At 36.2% G+C, this 26,517-nt stretch overlaps 1 protein-coding gene, 2 non-coding genes and 1 pseudogene across 3 annotated transcripts; 2 read left to right on the top strand and 2 right to left on the bottom strand.

The window, feature by feature from the left end:
- Positions 1-304: 304 nt before the first annotated feature.
- On the bottom strand, positions 305-2,252 carry LOC141643504 (UPF0481 protein At3g47200-like; annotated as a pseudogene).
- A 6,542-nt stretch (positions 2,253-8,794) lies between these two features.
- On the top strand, positions 8,795-8,867 carry TRNAA-AGC (transfer RNA alanine (anticodon AGC)). Its single transcript has one exon. It is a non-coding gene; the product is annotated as a tRNA-Ala (tRNA).
- A 1,006-nt stretch (positions 8,868-9,873) lies between these two features.
- On the bottom strand, positions 9,874-12,186 carry LOC141643503 (cysteine proteinase COT44-like). Its single transcript, XM_074452688.1, has 4 exons — positions 11,671-12,186; positions 10,763-10,998; positions 10,509-10,649; positions 9,874-10,423 (listed from the first exon to the last, which is right to left on the bottom strand). The coding sequence occupies exons 1-4, from the start codon at positions 12,101-12,103 to the stop codon at positions 10,148-10,150; spliced, it is 1,086 nt and encodes a 361-aa protein (XP_074308789.1). The 5' UTR covers positions 12,104-12,186; the 3' UTR covers positions 9,874-10,147.
- On the top strand, positions 11,503-11,575 carry TRNAA-AGC (transfer RNA alanine (anticodon AGC)). Its single transcript has one exon. It is a non-coding gene; the product is annotated as a tRNA-Ala (tRNA).
- Positions 12,187-26,517: the final 14,331 nt, after the last annotated feature.

The raw sequence follows: 26,517 nt of genomic DNA, 5'->3' as shown, positions 1-26,517 counted from the left end.
CATTAATCATAACATTAATCGGCGGTTACATGAACAAAATGCTCATCTTATATGTTAAAAATGTTTGCTTGTGCATCCCTTTTCACTCTGACTTTTGCCTTGGCTGCATAATCCTGCATTCCTAGAGAATTCAACTCTAAATTGCAAACATCACCTCAGTAACTGGTGTAAGTGCTCAATTGTGAAATCCCGTTTCCTGAATTTCCGAGTGCTGATTATTAAGTAGCTGTGTGTAAAGCAGACTGTGAGTCGAAGGCAGAGCATCTCTATCAGTTTATAGATGATACCTTGAAGGAGAGGAGTGAAGGATAAGACTCGCAGACGAGTGAAACCGATTTATTTTTGAATCAATGAAGAAAAAGCCTTGAAAATTTGTGTAGTCCCATCTAAACCAGACAGTAAAGGTGAATTTGATGAATGACACTCCATAAAACCGAAAAAAAAGAAGATTTAATTAGGGGGTCTGTAATAGCTGTAAACTGAATAATAAGTTTGTGCAGAGGTAAGCAAGATCAAGAAAACAGCAGCCAAGAAAGAGATGATAGCCCATGGATTGTAAAAGTACTTGTGCTTCAAGCTCGCCTTCCAAGCATTCCACCTGTGTTGATAATACTTATTTATCTCCTCTGAAACCTTAGACAAATAACTGTCATTGATATCGAACACGACTTCTTGACAAAGATGGTTAAACATGTCTGCAACTTCAGTATCATTTCCGAGCCAATGCTCTAAAATTCCACAGTAGTGAAGGTAACTCACATCCTGCTCTGAGTTTATCAAATTATCCATGAATACCACATAAGCCGTAATCTCATTCGTGCAATCGAGGTGGCATTGCTCGTACGCCACAAGGTTGAGAAACAAGGATTTCGTGCCATCATGTACTAGAAGCCGAGGAATATGAAGTTCTCCGTTTTTGAACTTGATGTCCCAGAACCTGTCAGTTTTTCTCTTCCGGAACTTGATCCCTGCTTCCTTAAGGTCCATGACACAATGGACGAGCTGTGTCCGCCTTTGGTCGACCACAAGGTTCCCACGAGACCATTTCTTGAACCAGTTCCGTGGAACTGGCTGGGGACCTTTCCGTAGGAGGCTCTGCCTAAAAAGATCTAGACAGTGGGCCCCACTCTGGTCTGCCAGGGGGTCAAAGGCTGCTGAGCCATTAACAGGGATCGACGACTCTAACTTGATCTTCTGCCTAGCGGTCAATGGCTCGTCTATAGGCGTCAACGGGTCAAAAAAGATGAGTGCTAGCTCAGCAACGAGGCCGGTCTTGTTTGGGTCACTCAACTGTAACGCTAAGATCTTCTCAAGGACGAAAAGCGGGATTTGATTCTCGATCATCATCAAATCCCGTCTTACAGAATACATCATCCCCCTCATAGCGAAAATAGGATCATTCCTCTCATACCCGAGATTCTCAAAACCCTCAACATATCCCTTCAAAAGCTCGATAATAAAACAACCGTCAAGCACCAGCATTTCGACAAACTCATTAGTCGTAAAATTCAACGGCCCCTCGTAACAGACACGAGTCCTGTCTTCCAACTCAGTCATAGCATTGATATACAGCTTAATATCCTGCTTCTTACGCTTAAGCATATGGTACAATGCCCGCCATTTATGTCGCTCCAAAGCGAGAAGACGCCGCTTTCCACGATGGTAAGGTCCTATAGAAACAACTTGTGGAACGTAGGCTTTGTCATCTCCATGGTCTCTTAGAAAATGTGGGACCCTGCAACGTCGTCTCGGCTTGCTTCGTCCAGTTTTTCCTTGATAGAGACTATCCATTCGGGTTCTTTCGGGATTGGTGATAGTGCCTCTACCTGGATTGACCGCGGTGAGCGTTCGGGTGGCGGTTGTTGGACATCAACTTGGTTAGATGATCCGTCTATTTGTTTAGGAGTATTAGGATTATTCTGGAGAGTTTCTCTAAGTTTAAGAGTTATCAGGTACCAACTTAATAAGTCTTTGTTGTAAACGGCCACCATTGTTGATGAAAATTTAAATAATTTTCTGGAAATTTGAATGATTTTTGAGAATTAAGAGAAAAGAAGAGGATAGGAAGAAAGGGGATTGACTGGGATATTTTTTATTAATGTGGTAGTATAATCAGAGCCATTATTGGTAGATAATATTAATGCAATTAGTGGGGTTTTGATAATGATACAAGTAACGCCTTTTTTTTCTTGATTGATCAAACTTTATTGTCATACCACCAAACTTGATGGCTGGAGTATAATATATGTGTTTTTTTGGATAACGGAAGTCACCTCCACGCATGAGCCTTATAAGACATCGTTTTAGGTCATAACGCATAAGTAACTTTTACGAAAATGATTAAATCTAATATCCATAAACTTTTTATTTAAATTTTAATCGTTAGACTTCATCCTTGTAAGCTGACTATACTAAATTCCTTGTTAGAATATGTTACTTTTCCCAATTGCTATTTTGACTAATGCCATTTCTATTAGTTTAGGAGTTGAATTTCATCTGTTTGGGACTTGATTTCTGATTATTTTTCTCTTGGAAACAGCAAATGACTTGAATTTTATCACATCCCCTTGATTTTCCTTTGGTAAGAAAGGTTGATAACGGCCGAGTAATAACTTACGAGTATCATAGTTTTTTTTTTTTTTTTTTTTTTTTTTTTTTTTTTTTTTTTTTTTTAGGAAAGAAAACTAGGTTGATCCTCTAGGGTAGGACCAACCTATCTCATCCTTTCGAATGAGGGAGGTAAGTTGAAACCACCGGCTATCAAACCACCTCGAAAGAGTTGGACATGAATGTCCAAAAGAAGCCATGAAGTCAAAGAACTCACGCTTTGCACGAAAGAATGTTTAATTATCACTTCATCGAAAAAATGAAGGTCTAATTTCACATCCTTGATAATACTAGAAATTTCCCAAGGAATTTGCCAAGTACCTCGAACTGAGTTAATAACACATAAATTATAACCTTCCACAAATAACTTTGGGATTCCTAAGTATTTAGCTGCTAAAATACCTTCTTTTAGAGAGAGAGAGAACTTCTGCAACAAGGATACTATTGGATATGCACTTTTTTGCTCCTAACAAAACAACTTTACCATTGTGATTTCTTATAAAATATCCCAAAGCACCTTTATTACCTTCTATTCTCGATCCGTCAAAGTTTAGCTTTAGAAAACCGATTTTAGGTTTTTCCCACCAAATTTCTTCCTTACTAGAGTTGTTTCTAGCTGACTCTTCTATCTCAGGATTGTTGAGATCCTTAAATCTAGTCACATTCCAGATTTTAGTGCTATTATTACATAAAGTAATAAGTTTGCTGATACTTAAATTAACATTATTGAAGATAATATCATTCCTATGGAACCATGCATTCCACCAAATAAAAATAATCTTAAGGAAATCATCTTTTGGAATTAAATCTTTAAGATAATTAAGTTTCGTTAGAAAAGTTTGACTTGCAATATTATCATAATTTGACACAAACTCGTTGAAACTAATAATGTTCGAGTCTTGGATAACAGACCCAATCAAAGGACATTCGTAAAAGAAATGATCTATGTTTTCAATAGGATTGTTGCACAGAACACAATGAGGTGGGACATCAATATGACTCTTGAGAAGTCTACCTTTCGTTGGAAGGCCAAACACAGCTTTCCAAAGAAAAATTTCAATTTTGGAGAAATATTCAATTTCCAAATCCACTGAAATTCACATTTGTCAAGAGCTTGGTCAAACAACCCTTGCGCTAGCCAAGTTGCTGTTTTGGTAGAGAAATTTCCATCCACGGACAACCCCCAGATGAGGGTATCTGGGATATCATTGTGTGGCAATGGGATATTAGTAATCTGACTCACAATATCCTTGTTCACTAAATTGGATAATTTACAAACATCCCACTGTTTGTCAGAGGTTATGAAATCTCTAACCAAAAGATTAAGATCACGACTACTATCATCCTCATCCATACTGCTGGTAAGAGAGTGAGAGAAAACTCAATTATCAGACCAAAACTTAATATTGCTGCCATTACCTACCTGCCATCTCAGACCTTTTCTAAAAAGAGTCCGAAGACTCATGAGTTTACGCCATTGCCAAGAAGAGACTGGATTTGGCTTATGATCAAAGAGTGAACAGTTTCTCAAGTATTTTTTAGTTATCAATCTGACCCATATACTTTCTTTATCCATAAGAATTTTCCATAAAAGTTTCATTTGAAGAGCTTTATTGGCTGCTTCCGAAGATTTTATTCCGAGTCCTCCAACCGATTTCGGCAAACAAACTTTATGCCAACCAATCAAATTAGGGGAGCGTTGTGAATGATTATTATTCCAAAGAAAATATCTATTAATTTTATCTAATCTTTTATGGATTGACGAGGGAAGAAGGAAGCTTTGCATTTGAAAAGTTCCCTTCGAGGCTAAATTAGCATTGACTAGAACTAGTCTACCTGCTTGCGACAAAGAGTTTGCTTTCCATTTTGATAATTGGGTGCAAGAAGACTGAATAATACTTTCAAAACTATTTTTAGTTACTCTGCTATCAATTAAAGGACATCCTAAATATTTACCTAAATGGGCTTCCTCGTTCATACCGAAAATACCTCTAAAGGCTTCCCGTAAAGACCGGTCAATATTTCTAGTGCATTGAAAAGTGGATTTGTCAAAATTAACAAATTGTCCTGTTATCATGCAAAACTTATCTAAAATAGACTTAATGGTTCTACAACTTTGATTAGAGGCTCTAGCGAAGATGATAGTATCATCCGCAAAAGTGAGGAAAGGGATTTTCTCCACCCCAGATCCAATCCTAATACCAATATCACTAGAACTAAGATCACTATTTTTTTGTAGAGATCTAGCTAGAATCTCGGCGCACATAATAAATATATACGGCGAGAGTGGATCTCCCTGCCTAATACCTCGAGTGGGTGTAAACAGGTCTCCCGGTGTTCCATTTACTAACATCGAGAACGAAACAGTTTTTATACATTCCATAATCCAAGAAATCCAAATGGCATTGAAACCCATTTGTTTGAAGGTTTCTTCAATAAAGTTCCATTCTAGTCGATCGTATGCTTTCTCCATATCAAGTTTAATAGCAATCCAGCCACCTTTGCCTTTTTTACGCTTAAAAGAGTTGAAAATCTCGTGGGCAAGAAGGATATTATCTTGAATAAAACGATTAGGTGTAAATGCGCCTTGAAAGGGATGAATAATCTTATGCAGGACACTGCGAAGACGAGTAGCTAGAATTTTCGAAATAATTTTATAGATTGTTGAGCAAAGACTGATAGGGCGAAAATGATTTGTTGTTTGAGGATTATCAATTTTAGGAATCAATGCTATGAAAGTATGATTTATTTCTTTTAGTAGTTTACTCGAATGGAAAAAAGCTAGAACTGCTTTAGTTACGGAATATTCTACAATATCCCAATATTTTTGAAAGAACTCTATAGGGAATCCATCAGGACCTGGGCATTTATTCGCAGCTAAATTAAATACAGTTTGTTTAACCTCTTCCATACTAACATTACTTGTAAGAAATTCGTTATCTTCGTTTGTAATTAAACCATTTATCGACTTAAAGTCCTCATTTTTGTCGAAAAGACAAAGTTGATTTTTTGTGAACCTAATTTTAAATTCTTTAGATATTTCTTGTTTAATGAGTTCTCGGTCAGTAATACAAGCACCGTTCCTATTTATGAATTGCTTAATTCCATTCCTACTACGTCTAATAGTGGCGTGGTTTTGAAAATACTTGGTATTATTATCTCCAAAGTTAGCTTTATCTATACGAGTTTTCTGTTGCCAATAAATGCGTTTATAGTCGAGTAGGGCATCTCGTTTTTTCAGCCATTTCAACTGCGCTACTTCTAAAACCGTAACATGTGACGAACCAAGTTGGTTTTGAATATTCTCTAACTTTTTTTCAGCAATTGAAAGTTGTCTAAAAATATTTCCAAAGGTAGATTGATTCCATTTCTTAGCCTTTTGCTTTAGTAATTTGCATTTTTTAGAGAGACAAAACATATATGATCCACGAAATTGGTATTGCCAACTACTTTTAACCATCTTTGTGAAGTCATGTCGAAGAGTCCACATGAGTTCAAAACGGAAAGGAGGTGCTTTTTTATGGGCTTGCTCGTGAAATTTCACGGAGATAGGACAATGGTCGGAGCTAGTGAAAGCATGGTGCACAAATTGTAAGTTTGGATAGTTACTAATCCAATTTGGAGAGGCTAATGCTCTATCTAAAATTTCAAAAACATTTTCAGAGCCATTTTTCTTTTTTCTCCAAGTAAAAAAATTACCGGAAAAGGGTAGGTCTACACAATTTGTATTGTTTAGGAACTTATTTAGTCTCATACATCGCGCATTGGTAACTTTTGCACCACCTTCTTTTTCACTAGGACTTTTAATCTCGTTGAGATCTCCTAATAATAAGAAAGGCAACTCAATATTTAGGACAAAATTTTCCAACTCACTCCAAAAATACGCCTTTTCAGACGGCTGAGCTGGAGCATAAACGAAGATAAGGCAAAAACCAAGTTATTCTGTAAGTCACATACTTCACAAGCAATGAATCTAATCGACTTAAAAAGGACATTTATCGAAAAAGTCATGGAAATAGACTCTTTCCAAAATAACCAAATACCACCCGAAAACCCAATACTCGGAATAAAGTCGCAGTTATTAAAGCCAAAACTGGCAGTCGTAAAAGGTTCGGGCTTTGATGTTGATTTCGTATCACAAATAGCTAATATTTTAATACCATTGGACGAGCTAAAGAAATTAAGCTCCTCGGCAAAGTTTTTTCTTTTCGTACCCCTAACATTCCAAAAGGCAATATTCATTTAAAATGAAGAAAAACTGTAGACAAAGTAATTCAAAAATTGTACAATTAAGCACACAAATTCTTGCAAGCTTGTAGGCAGTCGAAAGGAAGAGGCCAATCATAGCTAATGAAAAATCAAAATAGAACTCAGACCTATGCGGATTATAACTAATACGGATTTCCATCCATATTATAACTAATACGAGTACGGAAAATGCACGCGGTGCCCTTGAACTTTGATGTTTTGCCCGAAATACCCAATTTTTTGATCCGGAAATCTTTAAGAGGTTAGAACTCGTGTTTACAAGCTCAGAAAGTAACGATTTTTTTTTTCAAATTGATTATCTTTTCGAGACCTACGACTTGAAAAAAAAAATTGTCGTGTTTGGAATTCGCAACCAAGAGATATGGTCACTCAAAGTTTGTACGGTAAAAAAAACTTTGACGTACAAAAACTCCTAGCCACGGGATCCAAATACGACAATTTTTTTTTTCAAATCGTAGTTCTCGGAAAGATGATCGATTTGAAAAAAAAAATTATCACTTTCTGAATTCGTAGACACGAGCTATAGCCGCTTAAAGTTTTCCGGAACAAAAAATTGGGTATTTCGGGCAAAATTCGAAACTTCAAGGGCACCGCGTGCATTTTCCCATACGAGTATCATAGTTAAATACAGAGTATATAGTCTATAATATTACCAAACTATTATTTTGTATATGTGAGTTAAAAGCTAATTTGACAATTAAAACGATCTTGTATATATTACCCCAATACCCCCTTAATATTATTTCGTGTATTTCCCTGCCTAGGGGGGTTAACTTTGCAATTCATCGGGATGGTTTATCAACTTTACAAGTTATATCCTTCCGTATCGTACAATTATTATCTACCGTCCTTTTTTCTAAGATGGATATCAAATATGGATAATTTGTTACGCGGAGGAAGTATACTAAAATGTTGATTATAAATTATAATACAGAAAATGGATAATTTCTAATACTTGTTGATATATGGACCTAGTCCATTTATTCAATTATTCAAGAACACAATTGTCACGAAGACAAAAAGTGACATCATATCTTGAGCATTTGTACAAAATATATTGTCCGTAGGAAGGTGCGGTTGATTAAGACAACAATATGTCAATAATTAATCAGCACAATTCGTCACGTTCTAAATTTGGTACAATTATCCAACACCTAGGAAGTTTCTGAATAATACATGTGTGTTGTACTAGTCAATACTCCGTATATAGCAGAGCAGAGTTAGAACTGCCATAAAGCAAATCAAGCTATTGTATGTTTAGATATTAGAGCTGTTCATGGTCCGTCCTATCCGGCCTGCTAACAAAGTGGGCGTGGAGCCGTGGACAATGTATTTTCCAAAATTTACAAAGGTCCGGCCCATGAACCCATCTAAAACCCGCGAACATGCATGTCCGAGGGCCAAAAAAATCATATTAATCCGACTCATATCCGAATCCGACCCAAGCCCGCATACATGACGAATTTGGCAAATTAAAGTGTAATAAAAGTTTCAAGAGCTTGTCTGTAAAGAGAATTACTATTTACTAACTAACTAGGAGTTAGTAACATTCCTCAGCTCAATTGAGTTAATGAGAAATTAATCGATTTTAGGCTCTACAAATCGTAAATGCGTTAACAATACAAAGAGACAAATTGATTACACTTTAGTATAATGGTTAAGATGAATAAGACGGATGTATTGTGTATAGTAGGTTTTGACAACGATAAACTTTAATAAATAAAATAAAGCAAGACTACAAAGGGTTCGATTACATACTAACTACAATGCAAACAGTCGAGCTTTTGGAAGCATTGTAGTACTAGCAAGGGATTAGTTAACTGGCACTCAGCTAGTCAGCTGTATGTCCTGCTTCAAATGTACCATGACAAAGATTGATCATGAGTATTATATTAATAAATAAAAAACATATCAACATGGGGATGTAGCTCAGATGGTAGAGCGCTCGCTTAGCATGCGAGAGGTACGGGGATCGATACCCCGCATCTCCAATTTTTTAGCCTCTATGAATTACCTGAAGCTGACATGACAAAGTTGTTCTTCTGAGGCTGGCTGTCAATGGTATGTTGTTGCATATGATTGAACTTTTTGGTTGTTGGACTGGGGAAATATGCCAAATTAGGAGCTACGTTTGTCATCTTATGTTCTCGATTTGAGACCAGTTAATCTCACTTAAGACATTGTATTAGCCATTACTGTAAAACAAATACGGGGCTAATTAAGTGATACTCTGGAATTACCGTTGGTTAATTAATGGGATTGACTTGGGTTTAGGCCTTGTTTGGTCTGTTCTACGTATGAGATATATTTAACTGCGTCAAGTAACAACTATGATCACAGGTTATATGAGTTGTTGCTGTGAAACTAATTGAGCTTATCTAAATTACCTTTCAAAGTTCCAGTGAATGAAACCAGCTCAGTTACTTTTGTTCCTACTGTTCGTATTTACAATTAACGCTTCTGAACATGCATTATATATAGCGTGGTATGATCGTCGCAAAAGTTTTGTCTTGCAGAATGTTAGCTTCTTGCAAATATGGTGTAGCATATACTCCACAGTTCTTTGCTGATCAACTACAAGAGTTTTCTTTGGGCAATTTATCACAGTTCTTAAACTACAAGAGTTTTCTATTTATTTCTTTGGGCAATTTATCGCAGTTCTTAGCTGATCAACTACAAGAGTTTTCTTTGTGCAATTTATTTCTTTGGGCAATTAATCACAGTTCTTTGCTGATCAACTACAAGAGTTTTCTTTGCGCAATTTATTTCTTTGGGCAATTAATCACAGTTCTTTGCTGATCGACTGTGTGTTGTGACTGCCATGTAATTTGGATAAGGAGCGATTTGGTTAATTGTGCAATTTATCAAAGACGTGGAGTTAATAGAGCTGTATAAGTGGAAGGTAAAACGCTACAGATTACTGTACGATTTGTCTGCAGAAAAAAAGATACTGTAACAAGAGAATGAATACCAGCACCAATACTTGGAACAATAAAGTTTTAATGAAGAAGTGATCGGCCATTACTATTAAAAACTGAAAGCTCAACTTCTAAATCTTAAACATCATCTGGTATTTTTCCTCGTCAGATGAATTTAACTTTTAACGCTATTTACAAATAGAGGCAGCCATTGCAGGGCTCCTATTAATGTTAAACAAACTAAAACAAACAACAAATAGCAGGGAACAATAGTTAACTATTGAATCAAGAATGTCGGACCGTGGGCTAGACCCGTAACATTCTCAACAATCCTTCCTGACACCACCATAATCTTACATGCTGCTAACTTTGCCATCCTCGCTCTCATAAGCCCAATACGGCTTGATGGGGTTCGCGGACTTCTTAACTGGGTAAGAAGGCTGCATTGCGATTCCACACTTGCCTGTGAAATTGTGTGAGTTACGCTTGAGCCTAAAATATCCTTCCTCTCCCCATTTGTTTCCCCACGAGTTCCTGACAGTCCAGTAATCAACTCCATTCTCAGTTCCATACCCGACTACCACCACTGCATGGTCTACGTTGGTCCCACATTGGCCCGTGAACACACCCTGCACATTTAAGACCAATAACGAATCAATCAAATTAATCCTGCTAATAACCGGGATAAAATTGAGTAACAGATAAAAAGCTTACGGATTGGTAGTGCTGTAGAGCTCTGCCGCCGGCCTCAATGGCTACGGTAACAGGCTGGTGAGCAACAGCTTTTCTTAAAGCTCTCTCACTGTAAGGGATAACATCTTCATACCCATCAATGGTAACCACCTTGTTGTTTTTCTGCATCACAAAAAAGTTCATCTTAGCAAAACTCGCATGATAAAGGTGAAATAAAACCGTTCTACAGGAAACTTTTCACATGAAAAATGATGGAATTGAGTAGACAGACATACCCTAGAGAGGTCACATGTTCCATCTACTCCTTTGTAAGGATAATCAGCCTCAGTGTCAAGTCCTCCATTTTGGATAATGAAGCGGAAGGCGTCGTCCATCATACCGCCATTGCAACCTTGATCAACAGCACGGTCACAGTCGACAAGCTCCTGCTCGGAGAGGGAGGTCATGTTGCCAGTCACTATTTGGTTTATGGCTTCTACTGTTGCTACAGTTGCGAATGCCCAGCAGCTACCTGTTTCAACAATCATAATTGGGTCAGAAAACATTGGTTGTTGATCTTCTGGTCCTATTGAGCCAAGGTTTCTTTAGTGTCCCCAATAATATGTTCCCCTGTCGACTCACTCTGTACTTGTCTACTATGTTTTCATTTTAGGAACACACGGAGGTGATAAGTGGACAAGGCTAATTTGGTCATATAAATAAAACAAATTCTTATATAAGATCGTCTTACAGTAGAAATTAGTCGCTCATATTGATATGGCAAGTTAACATTTAGATTGATTTTTTTTCAAGGGTAATTGTCTTTTCATATAAATCCTCTCATTATTTATCACTACTTATAAAAAAGTGGTTACATTTTTTCCACAGTACATTGTTAACCTATTTTGTGTTCTTCGCAAACAAAATACTACACCAGCTTCAACAAATACCTTATCCGACAACTCGACAAGTTATTTTACCTATAGCAATAACAATAAAATATCTAAATACTTTATCAACTAAATCTAACAGCAAAGGGGATGTAGCTCAGATGGTAGAGCGCTCGCTTAGCATGCGAGAGGTACGGGGATCGATACCCCGCATCTCCATTTTTTTCACCACAAAATCAAAAATATACACGAAAACCTATTTAAATTTGAAATTCATAATAACTACAAAAACGATTAGAGAAAAAAATTCATACCACACTGGCCTTGATCTTTGACATGGTTAACAGCACCAGCCGTCCTCCAATCGACGGCCTTAGGCAACCGATCACCGGGAACAGGCCAATACCGAAGACTGGCCTTCCGGTTACCAAGCACCATCCTATCGGGGTTGGGCCGGGTACCAAGAAACATAGACCGGTATTCTTCATTAGTCAAATCCGCAAACTTAGTAAGCCCAACTTTATAAGGACGGTCAACAGAGTTATGTTCATCAATAAACTTAAGATTATCCTTAAAAATCTCAAACCTTTGGCCACCGGGAAGACCGTTTTGAGCCTTCCCGTGATGGGCCTGCCACTTCTGGTACAGGCCCATTACCTCCTCATCCGATCGGACGGGGGAGGATGAAGCTTGGGAAAGAAGGAAACAGAAAAGGGATAATAATATTACTAAATTAGTAGAAGACATTGTTTTTTGTTGTTGATGAGGAGAAGGAATTGTGTAAAGGTGTTTGATTGTTGGTTAAGGAAAGGATGGTGTGAGTAAAAAGGTAGAGGTGTGGTGGGGTTTATATAGGGAAATATTTGTGAATGCGACTTGTAGTTGGAAGTTATTTTAATATTGGAGTTTAGGGATGGAACGTAAGATAAGATAAAATATTGAGGGCGGCACGTATGGGTTGTTTTTAGGAAAAGGATTTGTAGAATTTGACTTGATTAGATTTGGATTAGGCTTTTGATTTACTTATTACGGACTGATAGGGAGTACGAACGTAATCTTTTGAGGGTGGAGGATGAAGATGCAGGGGCAGATTATAGGGTGTAAGTCGGTTTTTTCACAAATTCATATTTAAGATGTGTGTTAATTTTTAAACTTAAAACGGGATGATATTTAAGCTGTTTTAATATTAAGAATGCTTCCATTTTAAAGGAAATTAATTGCAATTTTTAGGGGGTACACCAACAAGTTAGACCAACTCGATTAATTTTAACTTGATTTGTCACAATTTTAACTTGTAAAATTGTGATATGGATCTTTTATCACACTATTTTGTACTCTCAATGGGTTTGATTTGCATTTGAAACGACACTTAAGCGGTAAGTGATTTAATTCGAACTTAAATAGATTTAGGATGTCAATATTATACCCAAAAAAAAATACGGAGTACTAATTTAATTCAAGCTCAAATGTTCCAAAAGATTTAAAATAATTAGAGATCAAATGAGTAATTCACATGCGATTTGAACCATACGTTTACTGGATTGGAAGCTATGCGTTTGCAAATCTTTATTAACCAGATTCAATCATAGTATCAAGTAGTCAAGTGGGAACGTCCATACGACACTGAACATGGAGAAGTTGAGCTTGCTTGAACTGACGAGCCAAACTTTAAATCACTGAATTAAAAAAACACAGTAGTTCATATTTGTGATATGCTTTGCTGCAAAGTGGCTTTAGCGGTTAGCCCCATACAAGTTAGTAGGGTTTTGAGACATCACAGCTTTGCGATAATTGAATGTTTTTCATCATCAAAATTTATCTAATTTGAAAATTTTATATTATTTTTAAAACCCCGTAACAAAAGAAATTAATAATAATTTCTACATTAATATTGATCTCACACTTAAATGTTTATGGCTACGTCCATAAATCAAGATTGGTTTCAAGTTTTGTTTTCTTTTTCAATTTTTGTAGTATTAGTAACACATCTCTCTTCCCATTCAATATTTCCGAGCTTCACTTTGCGTAGGTTTTATTTAGTTTTATAAGAGATGTCTCATGGCTAAAGTCATCATATATTAATTTCAATTTACTAGTACTAATAAAGTAACATGACTAGCATCATACATTCTTCAAAAATGTTGTTTTCTTCTATTAAATACTAGAGTATTATTCTCCATTTCTATGACAATTTTAAAAAATTTGAAATATTTTTCAATGTAAAAAGGTTGAACATGAAAGACGCTATAATTTGTAATACCCACATGACATTTGTGTAAGGCCTATACAAGTGTAAAGCCGTCTTACATAGTATTACTGGGTAGATTATTAGAGCAAGTTCAATAGCAAACAATAACTTTCTACATAAATTCTTGTTTGTGATGGCACATATCCGTCACTTTTGAGTGACGGATACCATTTTACCTCATAAAGTACCCACTTTTTCTCTCTCTGCAACACTATTCATGTGGTCCCCTTTCTCCACTAACCCATTTTGTTACCATTTTATCTCACAAAATATCCGCCACAAATGGTAACCCGTCACAAGGGAGACCAATTGAACTTTCTAGCTTGGTACATGGTACATCCATATCACATTATAGCTACGGAGTACTAGGGATGGTAATGGGTAGGGTCTGGGTAGGGTTTACCCAGACCCGGACCTGATATTTTTCCTTTGGACCCGTACCCGACCCAGACCCGCAAGGGTCTAAAATTTGAGGACCCATACCCGGACCCTATGGGTAAGGGTCGGGTCTGGGTCTACCTGCGGGTTCGAGTTTCAGCCACTTTAATAGCAGGATTAACAGTTATGGGGTCTATAATATTTTAAAAAAAAATTCATACTACTTTAACATTATGAGTTTATTAATCTCTATTTTACACTACCAAATCCAATATACATATCAAAGAGATTAAGAAAGACAAAGAAGACCTAAATTAATTTTACCTCCAAATACATGTGAAAGAATCAAACTCGGAACCCTAAAATCAATTTCGTGCTTGATAACCGTCTCCATCTGACCGTCGCTGGCTGCCATTAATAATGGTTGTCGGTCGCCGCCTATTAAAGAGATAGTTATCAATGGCGTATCAGTGCTCTGGTGGTGGTTTCCTTGTGTCAGTGGTTGAGTAGTGGTATTGTCAGAAGAGTTTGGTTGAGTTTTATCACTTTATGGGATGAGGGAAGAGAAAGAGACTTTAGTTGCTTTGGTTTCTACGGTCTGCGAGTATGAATTCAGATAAGTTGTGATATTTTTTTTTAATAAAGGGTCTAAGGGTCGAGTATGAGTCTCATAACTTAGGCCAGGACCCGGACCCGAAATATTTTCTTAAGACCTATACCCGGCCCATACCCATTGAGTCTGAAAAAATGAGACTCATACCCGACCCATTAGGGTCCGATCCTCAGAGTTTGGGTCGGGTCCCCGACCCACTATCATCTCTATAAGCTACGACCTTTTTAAGCTACAAAATCATTCCAATGGTTGATTTGTTTTGTTGAATAAAATCAAAAATTAAGCAAAAATCAAACCTAAATTAATAAAGCAATTTTTCTATTGGTTGATTTCTAATTGTAGGCCCAATGCAACTAACCTCATTAAGCTAGATGTTTGAGCCAAGCCATCTTTGGGCATCTCCAAGGGTGTAACAACTAGCTTGCAATTTCAGGAAATTGCAAGCAAATCCTCTATCTATATCATTGACCAAACCCGGATATTTTAGGTCCGGACCAAATGGACCGAATATTATGTTTCTAAAGACTATCATTAGAATATTATAAACTAAATTACCATTTTATCTTCATAAGACATTATAAATTAATATTGAGTATTTTTTCTCAAAAGCAATCGTCTAATTATTCATCGAGATTTAAGTTAATGAAACTTAAATATAATTATCATACACGCAATAGTGAAAGAATTAGTTCTAGGTCCATTTCGGTCTAAGACCGGACCGGACCGAATATTTCGAGTTTGGTCCGGTCCAAGACCGAAAGTTTTAGGTCCGGTCTTCGGTCCACAAAAAAATTATTTTCGGTCTTCGGTCCGGTCTGGTTTGGTCCGGTCCGGTCCGGTCTTGGACCGATGCTCAGCCATTTTGGACTTACTCTTAGTGGGACCGTTTAAATCTAGATTGTATAGAAAAAAGAAAGGAAAAAAGAAGCAACCTGCTAAACTTCGTCGACATTTTACTAATCATCGTCGACATTTTTTAATGACTTTCCTAATCTAACCCTCACTCTAAACATTCCATATTTTAACATCTTTTTTTTTTTCAAATACGACATTTCCGTCACCACCGCTTCCATTCCGCCACCAACTTCAAAAAATCGACGACAATTAATCTAAACTAGTTTAATTTTTTAAAAATTTGTAATTAGTTAGTAATTTTACGTGGTTTAAAATAAAATCGTTATTGTTAGAACGGATTAGTGATTATCGATTACCGCGGCAAAAATTAATCTAAGGCCCTGTTCTTTTGACCAAAACGAATCGATCCAATCGAATCAACTTATAGGATCTCGAATCAATCAAATCGAACTTATAGGATCTGAACTGAACTTATAGAATCTGAATTGATCTGAACTTATAAGATCTGAACTGAACTGAACTTATAGGATCTGAACTGAACTTAGGATCTGAAGTTCTGAACTGAATTAAAGGCCCTGTTCTTTTGGACTTAAAGTTACTTAATTTAAGTTCAGTTCAGATCCTATAAGTTCACTTCAGTTCAGATCAGATCCTATAAGTTCAGTTCAGTTTAGATTCTATAAGTTCAGTTCAGATCCTATAAGTCCAGTTCAGTTCAGATTCTATAAGTTCAGTTCAGTTCAGATCTTATAAGTTCAGTTCAGATTCTATAAATTCAGTTTAGAAAAGTTATATACAAATGATTTTTATTTAAAAAACGCCGCAAAAACATTTGACATTATTAATTATTCGATACATATATACATTGTTATTTTTAAACCAAAATTATCAATCTTATCAATATTTTTTATAGTTATGTAACCGTAGTATAATGTATGAACAAACCAATGTATATAAAACGGAAAAATGTTATTATTTTTCATTGTGTTAAAGACTATATTTTCTTATCAGTGTTCTCTCTTGGCTGCCCACTAATTTCTTGTAAAAAAATTGTTTAATCTCAATAAAAGTTTGCGTTTATTTTTATAGTAATAATAATAATAATAATAATAATAATAATAATAATAATAATAATAATAATAATAATAATAAGAGAAAATTGTTGATTACAGCCTTTTAAAAATCACTTTTTGAAAATTACAGCCTTATATAATTTTTTTTGTAAATTACATCCAAAATATTACTTTTCTTCTAAAATTGCACCAACTTGAGAATTCCGGCGAATTTTGATGATGTTTTGATGTTGTTTGGGGTGATTAATTGGTTTGTGTTAAGGAGAGGTAAGAAATCTCGGTAAGTAGGCTCTCAAATAATAAAGGGTATATCGGTAAAACATCATCAAAATTCACCGGAATCCTCAAGTTGGTGCAATTTTAGAAGAAAAGTAATATTTTGGATGTAATTTACAAAAAAAATTATATAAGGCTGTAATTTTAAAAAAGTGATTTTTAAAAGGCTGTAATCAACAATTTTCTATAATAATAATAATAATAATAATAATAATAATAATAATAATAATAATAATAATAATAATAAAAAGTTGCGGTTTTATAAAAAAAAATAGTAATAAATAATAATAAAAATAACAACAAGAACAAGAACAATAATAATAAAAATAACACTAACAAATAATAATAATAATAATAATAATAATAATAATAATAATAATAATAATAATAATAATTAAGTTAAATTAATTTAAGTTAATTTAAATTCGGATCGTGTAAATTCAGTTTAGATCCTATAAGTTAAGTTAAGATCCTATAAGTTCAGTTCAGTTCAGATCCTATAAGTTCAGTTCAGTTAAGTTCAGATCCTATAAGTTCAGTTAAGTTCAGATCCTATAAGTTCAGTTCAGTTCAGATCCTATAAGTTCAGTTCCTATAAGTTCAATTCAGTTCAGTTCAGATCCTATAAGTTCAGTTCAGATCAGATCAGTTTCAGTCCAAAAGAACAGGGCCTTATAAGATCTGAACTTTTCTGAACGAACTTATAGGAGCCGAACTTAACTTTATTTTATTTTATTTAACTTAACTATTATTATTATTATTATTATTATTATTATTATTATTATTATTATTATTATTATTATTATTATTATTATTATTATTATTATTATTATTATTATTATTATTATTATTATTATTACTTGCCAAGAGAGAACATTGATAAAAAAAATTATAGTATAAAACACAAGGTAAAATAATAACATTTTTCCGCTTTATTTGAATTGGTTTGTTCATACATTATACTACGATTACATTACGATAACAAATAAATCACATATTATATCTTTTTTTCTAACCATTTATTTCCATATTATCATAATTCTCATCACTTTCATCTTCACTATCACTCTCAACAACGGATCCATTGCCTCGCCAAATGTTTTTGACTATGTTGTTTCATACCTAATATATGACCTTATTCCGCTTTTTATCAAACATGCCCAAATCTATTGTGACGCTGAAATTTTTAATGAGAGGAGTGATTTTTTTTTAAAATAATAATGTATGTATCGAATAACTAATGTCAAATGTTTTTGTATCGGTCTTTAAAAATAATACTTCGTATATAACTTTTCTGAACTAAATTTATAGGATCTGAATTTTTCTCGAATCAACTTATAGGATCTCGAATCAATTTATTGGATCTCGAATCAATCGAACTTATAGGATCTCGAATCAATCGAACTTATTGGATTTGAACTGAACTTATAGGATCTGAACTGAACTGAACTTATAGGATCTGAAGTGAACTGAAATTAAGTGACTTTAAGTCCAAAAGAACAGGGTCTAAGTCAGAAAATATTTTTTTTTTCAAAAAAAAAAAAGAAAAAAGAAAATTCCGGATGAAAAACATTTTCGTCCGGAATTTTTTTTATAAAAAAAAATTATTTTTTTGGGACTAAAATAGTTTTAAAACCCTTGATCGTTGTTACCGTATATTTAAAACCGTTTTAATCGAAAAGTTCGTAAATTAAATTACGATTTTTTTCCGAAAAACCGTTTTTTTTGTTTTAGAAAGATTAGGGAGAGATAAGGGAAAGTTAATGAGGGGCAAAATTGGAAAGATGTGTTAATTGTAGACTGAACAATTTTAAGGCCCATAATCTGGATAATAATAGTGAAAAGAGGCCCGCCTATTACGAATCGTTATGCAACGTCCGCAATGACCTTGACCTTTGGGAGTTTGGGAGTGAATATAGATGAAATATTGGGAAGATGAGCATTTATTAAGCATTGCGGTTGGAATATTGGACTTGTGATGGATTCTCCCTTGAAATTCGCAAATAAAGATGATGATTTTCCAGTAACATGGGTACTTGGTTGTTATAATAAAGAAGCTTGCAGGTCGCATGGCGCACGCTATAAGACTTAGGTTGGGGTCAATACTCAATACTGATTACAGAGGATTGAACGAACAATATTAAACTACTTCGTAGCTAATTAGCTTAGTTGTTCAATGGTCGTTCCCCCCATTAAACATGCTTTACAATTCGTCCTTGCCCATTTTTAGCGAGTTTGGATAGATTAGCTTAAGCTGACTGAATTTAGTGCGTACCAAAGATAGCGGTTGCGAATTTTCTCGTCATCCCCAAAAAAAAGAATCGAGTACTTGACAATTATCAAAAAACCATCTCAACCAAAAGTTTAAGCTTAAACTTAAGCTGATGATGGTTGAAGTGCCAAACTCGGTTTTATATTTTAACACGCCCCCTCACACGAATACCCTTTGGGCTTAAGGTGTGGATGAAACTACAGGTCTCCCATACCTGGTGTTATAAGTGGCCTTCTGGGGAGAAGCCCATGAGTACATCCGTTAGAGTTAAATCCGTTAGAGTTTGACCCAAAGCGAACAATATCGTACTATTATGGACAGTGGACATCGGCGCAGCAGAGGCTCAACACGAGGTATCCACGCTTCCGAACAATAGGTGGGATTCGAACTCGTGACCTTTTAGTCACATGGCTCTGATACCACATCAAGAAACTATCTCAATCAAAAGGTTAAGCTTATGGAGTTATGGTTGAAGTTCCAAGATCGGTTTTATGTTCTAACACGCCCCTTAACACGAATGTCTTTTAGACTTGAAGTGTGAATGCAACTGCAGACAAAACAAGAAGGGAAGAGTTCTTCATAAACAACTGTATTATTGAGTTGTCATTGATAACCGTAGACCCTAACAGCAATGTATAACATAAATGTGAATCGTATCAGCGGATATACGTATTTAATGACCTCTATAATTAGACATGCATCCCTTTTTGTTAATATCACACTAATACAAGGCAATTCTAAGAAAATATTACTATTCACCGTCTCACAAAAATGAGTGGCATTAGTAATTTTGTTGTGGTCATAATTTATGGAGAGGTAAAAATGCATGTTTACTTTGGATGTTGGCAAGTTGCAGGAAATAAGAGATGTATGGGCCTGAAAAATCAGAATAGATTCATTTAGAATCTATGTGCATGCGGTGATACCGTGATACTAGTAGTCAGTAGTGTATAAAAGTAGGAGTTAAAATGTATGGGATACATGCAAGAAGGCAAGAAAACAGAGAAGAGGTCAGCTTGAAGACTTGAAGTATCATGTAGAGTGTCAGAGTAAGATTTAATTAAGTGCAATAGAAAACAAGAAACTCCCATGCTCAACTATTACATCTTACTCTACCGCCAGCCTCATATCCAATTGGATTGATTAGATTCTGGAATCACATCCCATCCTTGTTCTACTGCATCTTCAATCCATAGTGTGTGGATTGAAGATGAGGACCGTCCGACGGTAAGAATTGGGTAGATTGCCGGACTTGAGTCTTCAAAGATGCGTCTTTAATCAGGGAAAGTGCGAAAATGTACGAAGTCGCAAATCACAAGGTCGTTCATTACAATAAAAAAGGGAGGATAGATTCAGACACGCAGCTAACGCAACCTATCGTAGTATATATATTCGTGTTAATCTATAGGTTAAGACTATTTTATCATGGACACGACAATTTGAAAGACATATTAAAATAGAATACCATTTAGCCATTTATTTAGTTATGGTAATTTGTAATACTGTTGTCTTAAATGAGAATTTGTGTATATATAATGTCAACCAACTTATAAAATGTTATATTCCTCATCTATGTTTTAAGCTAGAAAAAAACATGTTAGAAACCGAATTAAACTATTTGCACAACGTAATGCTTCTCATTTCTCATCACAATTGTCAATTGGTCATGGTAACTTTAAAAAATATTAGCAATCTGTAATAATTTTCAGTAATTACACTTTAAAAAATCAAATGGTCTTTTTAGGACGAAGATCTCTATTTTAGAATGTGTCGAATGACAGTCCACTTGGATAATTATGACATTTTTTTTTTCTAATTCCCAGACATTATATTTCTTATTTCATCTTTCTTGTAATACACAAATTCTCATTATAGACGGACACTATCCGTCTATACGTATAGACGGATACCATTTTTTCTCACAAAATACTCATTTTCCATAAAGTGGGAAGCACATGGGGGTGCCCCACCTTGTCCCCCTACCCATTTTATTATAGGTCTTTACTCGACTGTTCGCCCCACCCGTCTATACCAAGACCTATTGCTTATAATATACCCATTTAGACATCTAAGCTGTTTCAAATAAAAATTTTACGTATTAACTATACTATACAAATTCTAGAATAAGACGGTCTTACACTATGAGACGGTCTTTTCTATAAGAAATTATTCATTTATTGTTACTAATAAAAAGTAATTTTTATACAAATAATCCGTCTTACCGTTTATGACCGTTTCACACAATAATTACTAAACTATGCTAGCATGCTAACTTGTGAGGTTGGGGGTGGCTATCATATGATTCCCTGAGAAAAAACTGACAGTCAAGTTGCAATTTTGCAGAGGGTGAACCGTTTAAGGCAGTTTAGAAGATGGAGGTTTAATTAGTTGCGTCATGTTTCAACTTTCAAGTGTGCTTTTCCAGGAATCAGATTATGCAATGCTATTGCATCTTGTAGGCGGTTCCTGCTAACTTTGTTCGCCTCTCTCGTCGTTTAACTTCCTCTTCACTGAATCTTATGCAACCAAAACTAACTTTATTTTATTTCTGATTTTTCTAAATTATCTTGTTCGTAATTTTCACAAAAAAAAAACAGCTTCCCACATCTGTGAATGTGCCTTTCTTTTACTTCTTGTACAAGATCCCATCTATTGCGCCTCCCCTGCTTTTTCTTATGCAATAAGCAAAACATGGAGCTCCAACTGAAAACCATAAGACGGTTCTGTATACAATACTAGAAGTGTGAATGTTACACTTTTGACGTAATTTTACGTTTTATCTTTTTTTTTTTTGAGGGGAAAATCTGAAGGTCTCATTCTATTAATAATTGATCAAAAGTAGCAGCAGCTTTCGCAGTCGGTGGTAAACCATCCTCCCACACAACTCTACCAATTGTACGTGGAATACAATGAGCTAACGCGTGTGCAACACAGTGTAATTTTACGTTTATCTTTGATTATGCACGAAAATTAAAAAAAAAAGTCTATTTTATCTTTGATTCAAAATTCAAGATAAAACCTCCATAGAAGCGGAAGTAACATCCACAATAATAAGTAAAAAATCTATTACATACGAAACACCATATCGAGTCCTAAACTTTAATATAACAATCAAAATTATAGGTAACTCACAAAATACCACTTTACTAGCCGCAATATAAACTGTCTCAAAAACCAAGTCTCGATCAGAAATTGACTTTGAATTTCAAATTGAGATGTTAACTCCTATGTGAGAACTGAGAATGAAACGCAATGCACAATCTAAAGGCTAGTATTTTGTGAGCTCGATCGTTGACAACGGTAAATGTGATTCAAAGCTCTATTTGGCCAGCAATTCTATTGACCTTCATCAAGCAATCCATTGCATTCTATACTTGATGCAAAAAGCAATCCATTAATATATGCATTAATTAGTACTCCTATATATTTTGCCAACAAAGATGACTAATAAAAGTGACCGAATTTATAATAGTTTATGATTTTTAAGAGAAGGTGGCGGAAGACACAAAATTTCATTGATGACGGCACATATCCGTCACTCCGGAGTGACGGATTCCATTTCCTCTCACAAATAACCCAAATAGAGGAGAGAGGGAAGCACATGGGGGTGCCCCCACCTTGTCCCCTATCCGTTTTGTGAGTGGCATTACCCGTCACTTACTCCGACCCGTCTTCAGCAAGACTAACTGGGCCGAAGATAGGAACGTTCATAAAAATTCTTTTGAAAGCCAAGAGAATGAAGTAATTTTCTTAGTTTTTCTAAGATTTCCCTACAACAATGTTCTAACAATTTTCTATTGGAAATACACAAAATGAGAATTTGTCCCACATCACTTAGGTTGGAACTCCCTCAAATTGTATTGTCAGTTGTGTTGTACTTGGACTGTTGTGCGGAAGCGTGAATATCTCGTGTTGGGCCTCTGCTGCATCTGTGTCCACCGTCCATAATAGTACGATATTGTCCGCTTTGGGCCAAGCCCTCACTGATTTACTCTTGGCCTCCTTCCCAAAAGACCTCGTACGATTATATTTAGTAGATACTTATAAAGATGATCTTCCATCTTTATTCTACCGATGTGAGACATGGGTTTTCCACCCTAACAATCCTCCCCTCAAACCAAGGACCATCATCTTGACTCGGACCTTGACCTCTATGGTGGACTCCCACACTCTACAACCCCAACTCTAGACACCCGAAACATCACAAGTCTTGATAACCTCCCCTTAGCCGACACACCATGCTACCACGAGCCATGTCTTGCACCACATGTCACCGCCTGGTCAAGTGAGTGCTCCCACATGCTCCTAAGCCTGCATCTCCATGTGCCCTTCTTGGGAATTTGCTACACATGCATATCGAACATCCTTTGCATCCAATATACCCTGGACCGGGTCCGTCATTTCAAAAGTCCTAGAACACAAACCGTCTCTGACATCCAACCTGGAAAGGACCCACCAGACCTGTGGCACCCAACTTGATAAGGGTCCACCTGATCAACAGTTCTAGTACACAGATGGCCTTTGTCCCAGGATACCTATGACGCCTTTCATCCATTTAGCCCTAGACCGGGCTTGCTCAAAGACTCACCCCGAGCTAGGAGTTCCATGTCTTACAGTGTACAACTCAAGTCTTGGGCCTGTTGATGAATCCTCGTGTCTAGCCCAAGTTCAATCTTGGGCTCTGATACCACTTGTTGTGCGGAGGCGTGAATATCTCGTTGTAACACCCCCTCATACCAAGGTACCTTACCAGGACTACCCCAGCATGAAAGGTTGTTACCATCTTGGTTGCCCGAGGTTAGTATATATCAAAAGCAACAGTCCAAACACATTTATTAATGTGCTATAATTATAAAAGTTACATAGTCTCCAAAATCTAATAAACGAGTTATCCAAATGGCAACAACTACCAAAACAATAACTAAGGCTCGTGGTGGTGTCATCTAATCCAGCGTGGTGACTCTCCCATGATCGCCCCAAGTCAATAAATGTGTCACTGTCACAATCGCTCACCATCCCCGAATGGATCACCGCAGTTTTACAAAACAACAACACGGGGTCGGTACTACTCAATCAATATAAGACAAATGAACAATACAACCAAACGATCATCGATCTCACACAGTAACCGACTACACACCGAAGTGTGTAGCCCTGCCAGATTACCCATCGCAACAGGTAATCCTCGCCGCCAGTGGGTGACCGCAGCCCATCCCCACCTAGTCCAGCTCATCAACGAGCGACTAACAATCCCTGTTCCTTAATGTGCACATCCCCTCCCGTGACGGGTTCCACGGAGGGCGAACTAGGGTGTGAAGCCACTCCCGCAAGTGACTTCACCACAATCACACACACCACAGCATCACATCTGTCACAACGCCACAACTGTCACAACACAACCACATCACCACCGTCACCACAACACCCATACTCCGATGATCAGCAGATAACAACAATTACACACAAGCACAGTCTTAAATCAATTAACAGTAACTGAGTAGGGAAACCCTACCTTTTCGCAATACGATATGCTCTAATCAATCATACAATATGCATAGCAATTACCATATCGTCACCTACAACAATTATAATCAACAATCAACACACATATAATGACCAAACCCTAAACCCCCAAATTAACCCAAAACAATAATTAGAGCAAAACCCTAAAAGACAACTTAATGAGACTCATGAAATCAGAGACTTACCGACATAATCGACGCAAGGCAAGATTCGTTAGACTCACGAACAATCCACGCAAATGAGAGGGAGATTTGGAGAGGATTAGAGTTACGTTGTGTAGTTTAGGTTTTGTAAAATGTTTTAGAAACTGTAAAATGCGTCTCAATATAACTCTAATCCTTTCTAAATCAACCGCGGAAAATATTACCCGTCAGACCGGATACTCGGTCGAGTATAGAGTATACTCGGCCGAGTATCCTCTATTCGGTCGAGTATTACCCATACTCGGCCGAGTATTCCTGGGCAGTAACCAAACAGAATACCCAACACACTTTACTCGACCGAGTAGGCCATACTCGGTCGAGTACCAGCCTATAAAATCCGCAGTGTTACACTCGTGTTGGGCCTCTGCTGCATTTGTGTCCACCTATAACGCCCCGGAAAATCTAGCAGGCAGCTCAAAATAGCTCTTTTATAAATAATAGACAGCAGCGGAATTACAAGGGCGTCACCGTCATATTCCCCCTTCTGAGAATACAAGGCTAAACAATTAAAATAAATAAACTATTAAAGCTTAAAACTATTTACAACTTATACTTATTATCCTCTATAATGTCAATTCCTCACACTTGACCTTCCCCAAAACCTGTACCTGAAAAAGAGTGAAAGTAACGGAATCAGCCAACCACAGGCTGAGTATGACTCCAGTTCCCTCCACCGGCCTTGTGTCATATTCTTTATTCAATAGAATTCTCCTTATTACCATATATCATCCAATAAAATAACTTACCAAAATACAGCATTCCATGCCCGGAACCAACCCGGTATCCCAAAAACATTATATGACTACCATACCAACAGGATATATATTCATATGACACTACTACCGCTATACCATTACTGAAGAGATATAGACATTACCTTTTTTCTCATGGGCCAACTCCCTGGAGCTAATGCTCCCTTTTTACTATGGGCCAACGCCCTGGAGCCAACGTCCATAGTACCAACGTTTCTCCCTTGTATGGAGCCAACGCTCCTACTGTGTACACAATTTTTATTCCCCTGTAATGTCATCTCAAACCAATAATCGTATCCCGAATGCTACAATTGGCCAATTATGCAATATGACAACAACCACCCTATCACAATCATATATCTATAAGACGTTAACTAATATAACGTATGAGCAGTATAACATTCATAAGATAAAATTAACAATAAAACTAATATAACAAATTATTTCTAATATCTTATTTCAAGGTAAACAATTACTTATATCGACGAAGTGTTCGAAAATCATACCTTATTTAGGTTAAGTTATGGACGGAGTGTGCAAGAACCAGTTGTAGGTGGTGGTGTTTTTCTTTTCTTATCTTTGATCACCCTTTTTCCCTCGTATTTCCTTGGTATCATGCTTTTCTATCTTACGCAAATCCCCCTTTTGTTTCTACTTTAGGTAGAACTAGTTTTGTGACCCGTGAAATTCACGGGATCTTTTGTTTTTTACTATGATATTGTTAGTGAATCAAATCATAACATTCTACAATATGGTTTCATGTTTTAAGACTTCTATAAAATCAAGACAAATTAGTTTTTTTATACAATAGTTTTATGTAAAATCAGAAACTAAAGTGTTATATAGTAAATACTTTTATCAAAACCATGTCATTATTTGACGTTCTTTTATGAGGGTTTTAAATGGTAAGTGGTGTTACTCAAATCATTTTACGTGATTTGTGATAGGTCAAATATGCGCAAATGAAA

This window comes from Silene latifolia, chromosome 2 (assembly GCF_048544455.1).
Source record: "Silene latifolia isolate original U9 population chromosome 2, ASM4854445v1, whole genome shotgun sequence".
NCBI lineage: Eukaryota > Viridiplantae > Streptophyta > Magnoliopsida > Caryophyllales > Caryophyllaceae > Silene > Silene latifolia.
This window is presented reverse-complemented; position numbering and strand designations above follow the sequence as displayed.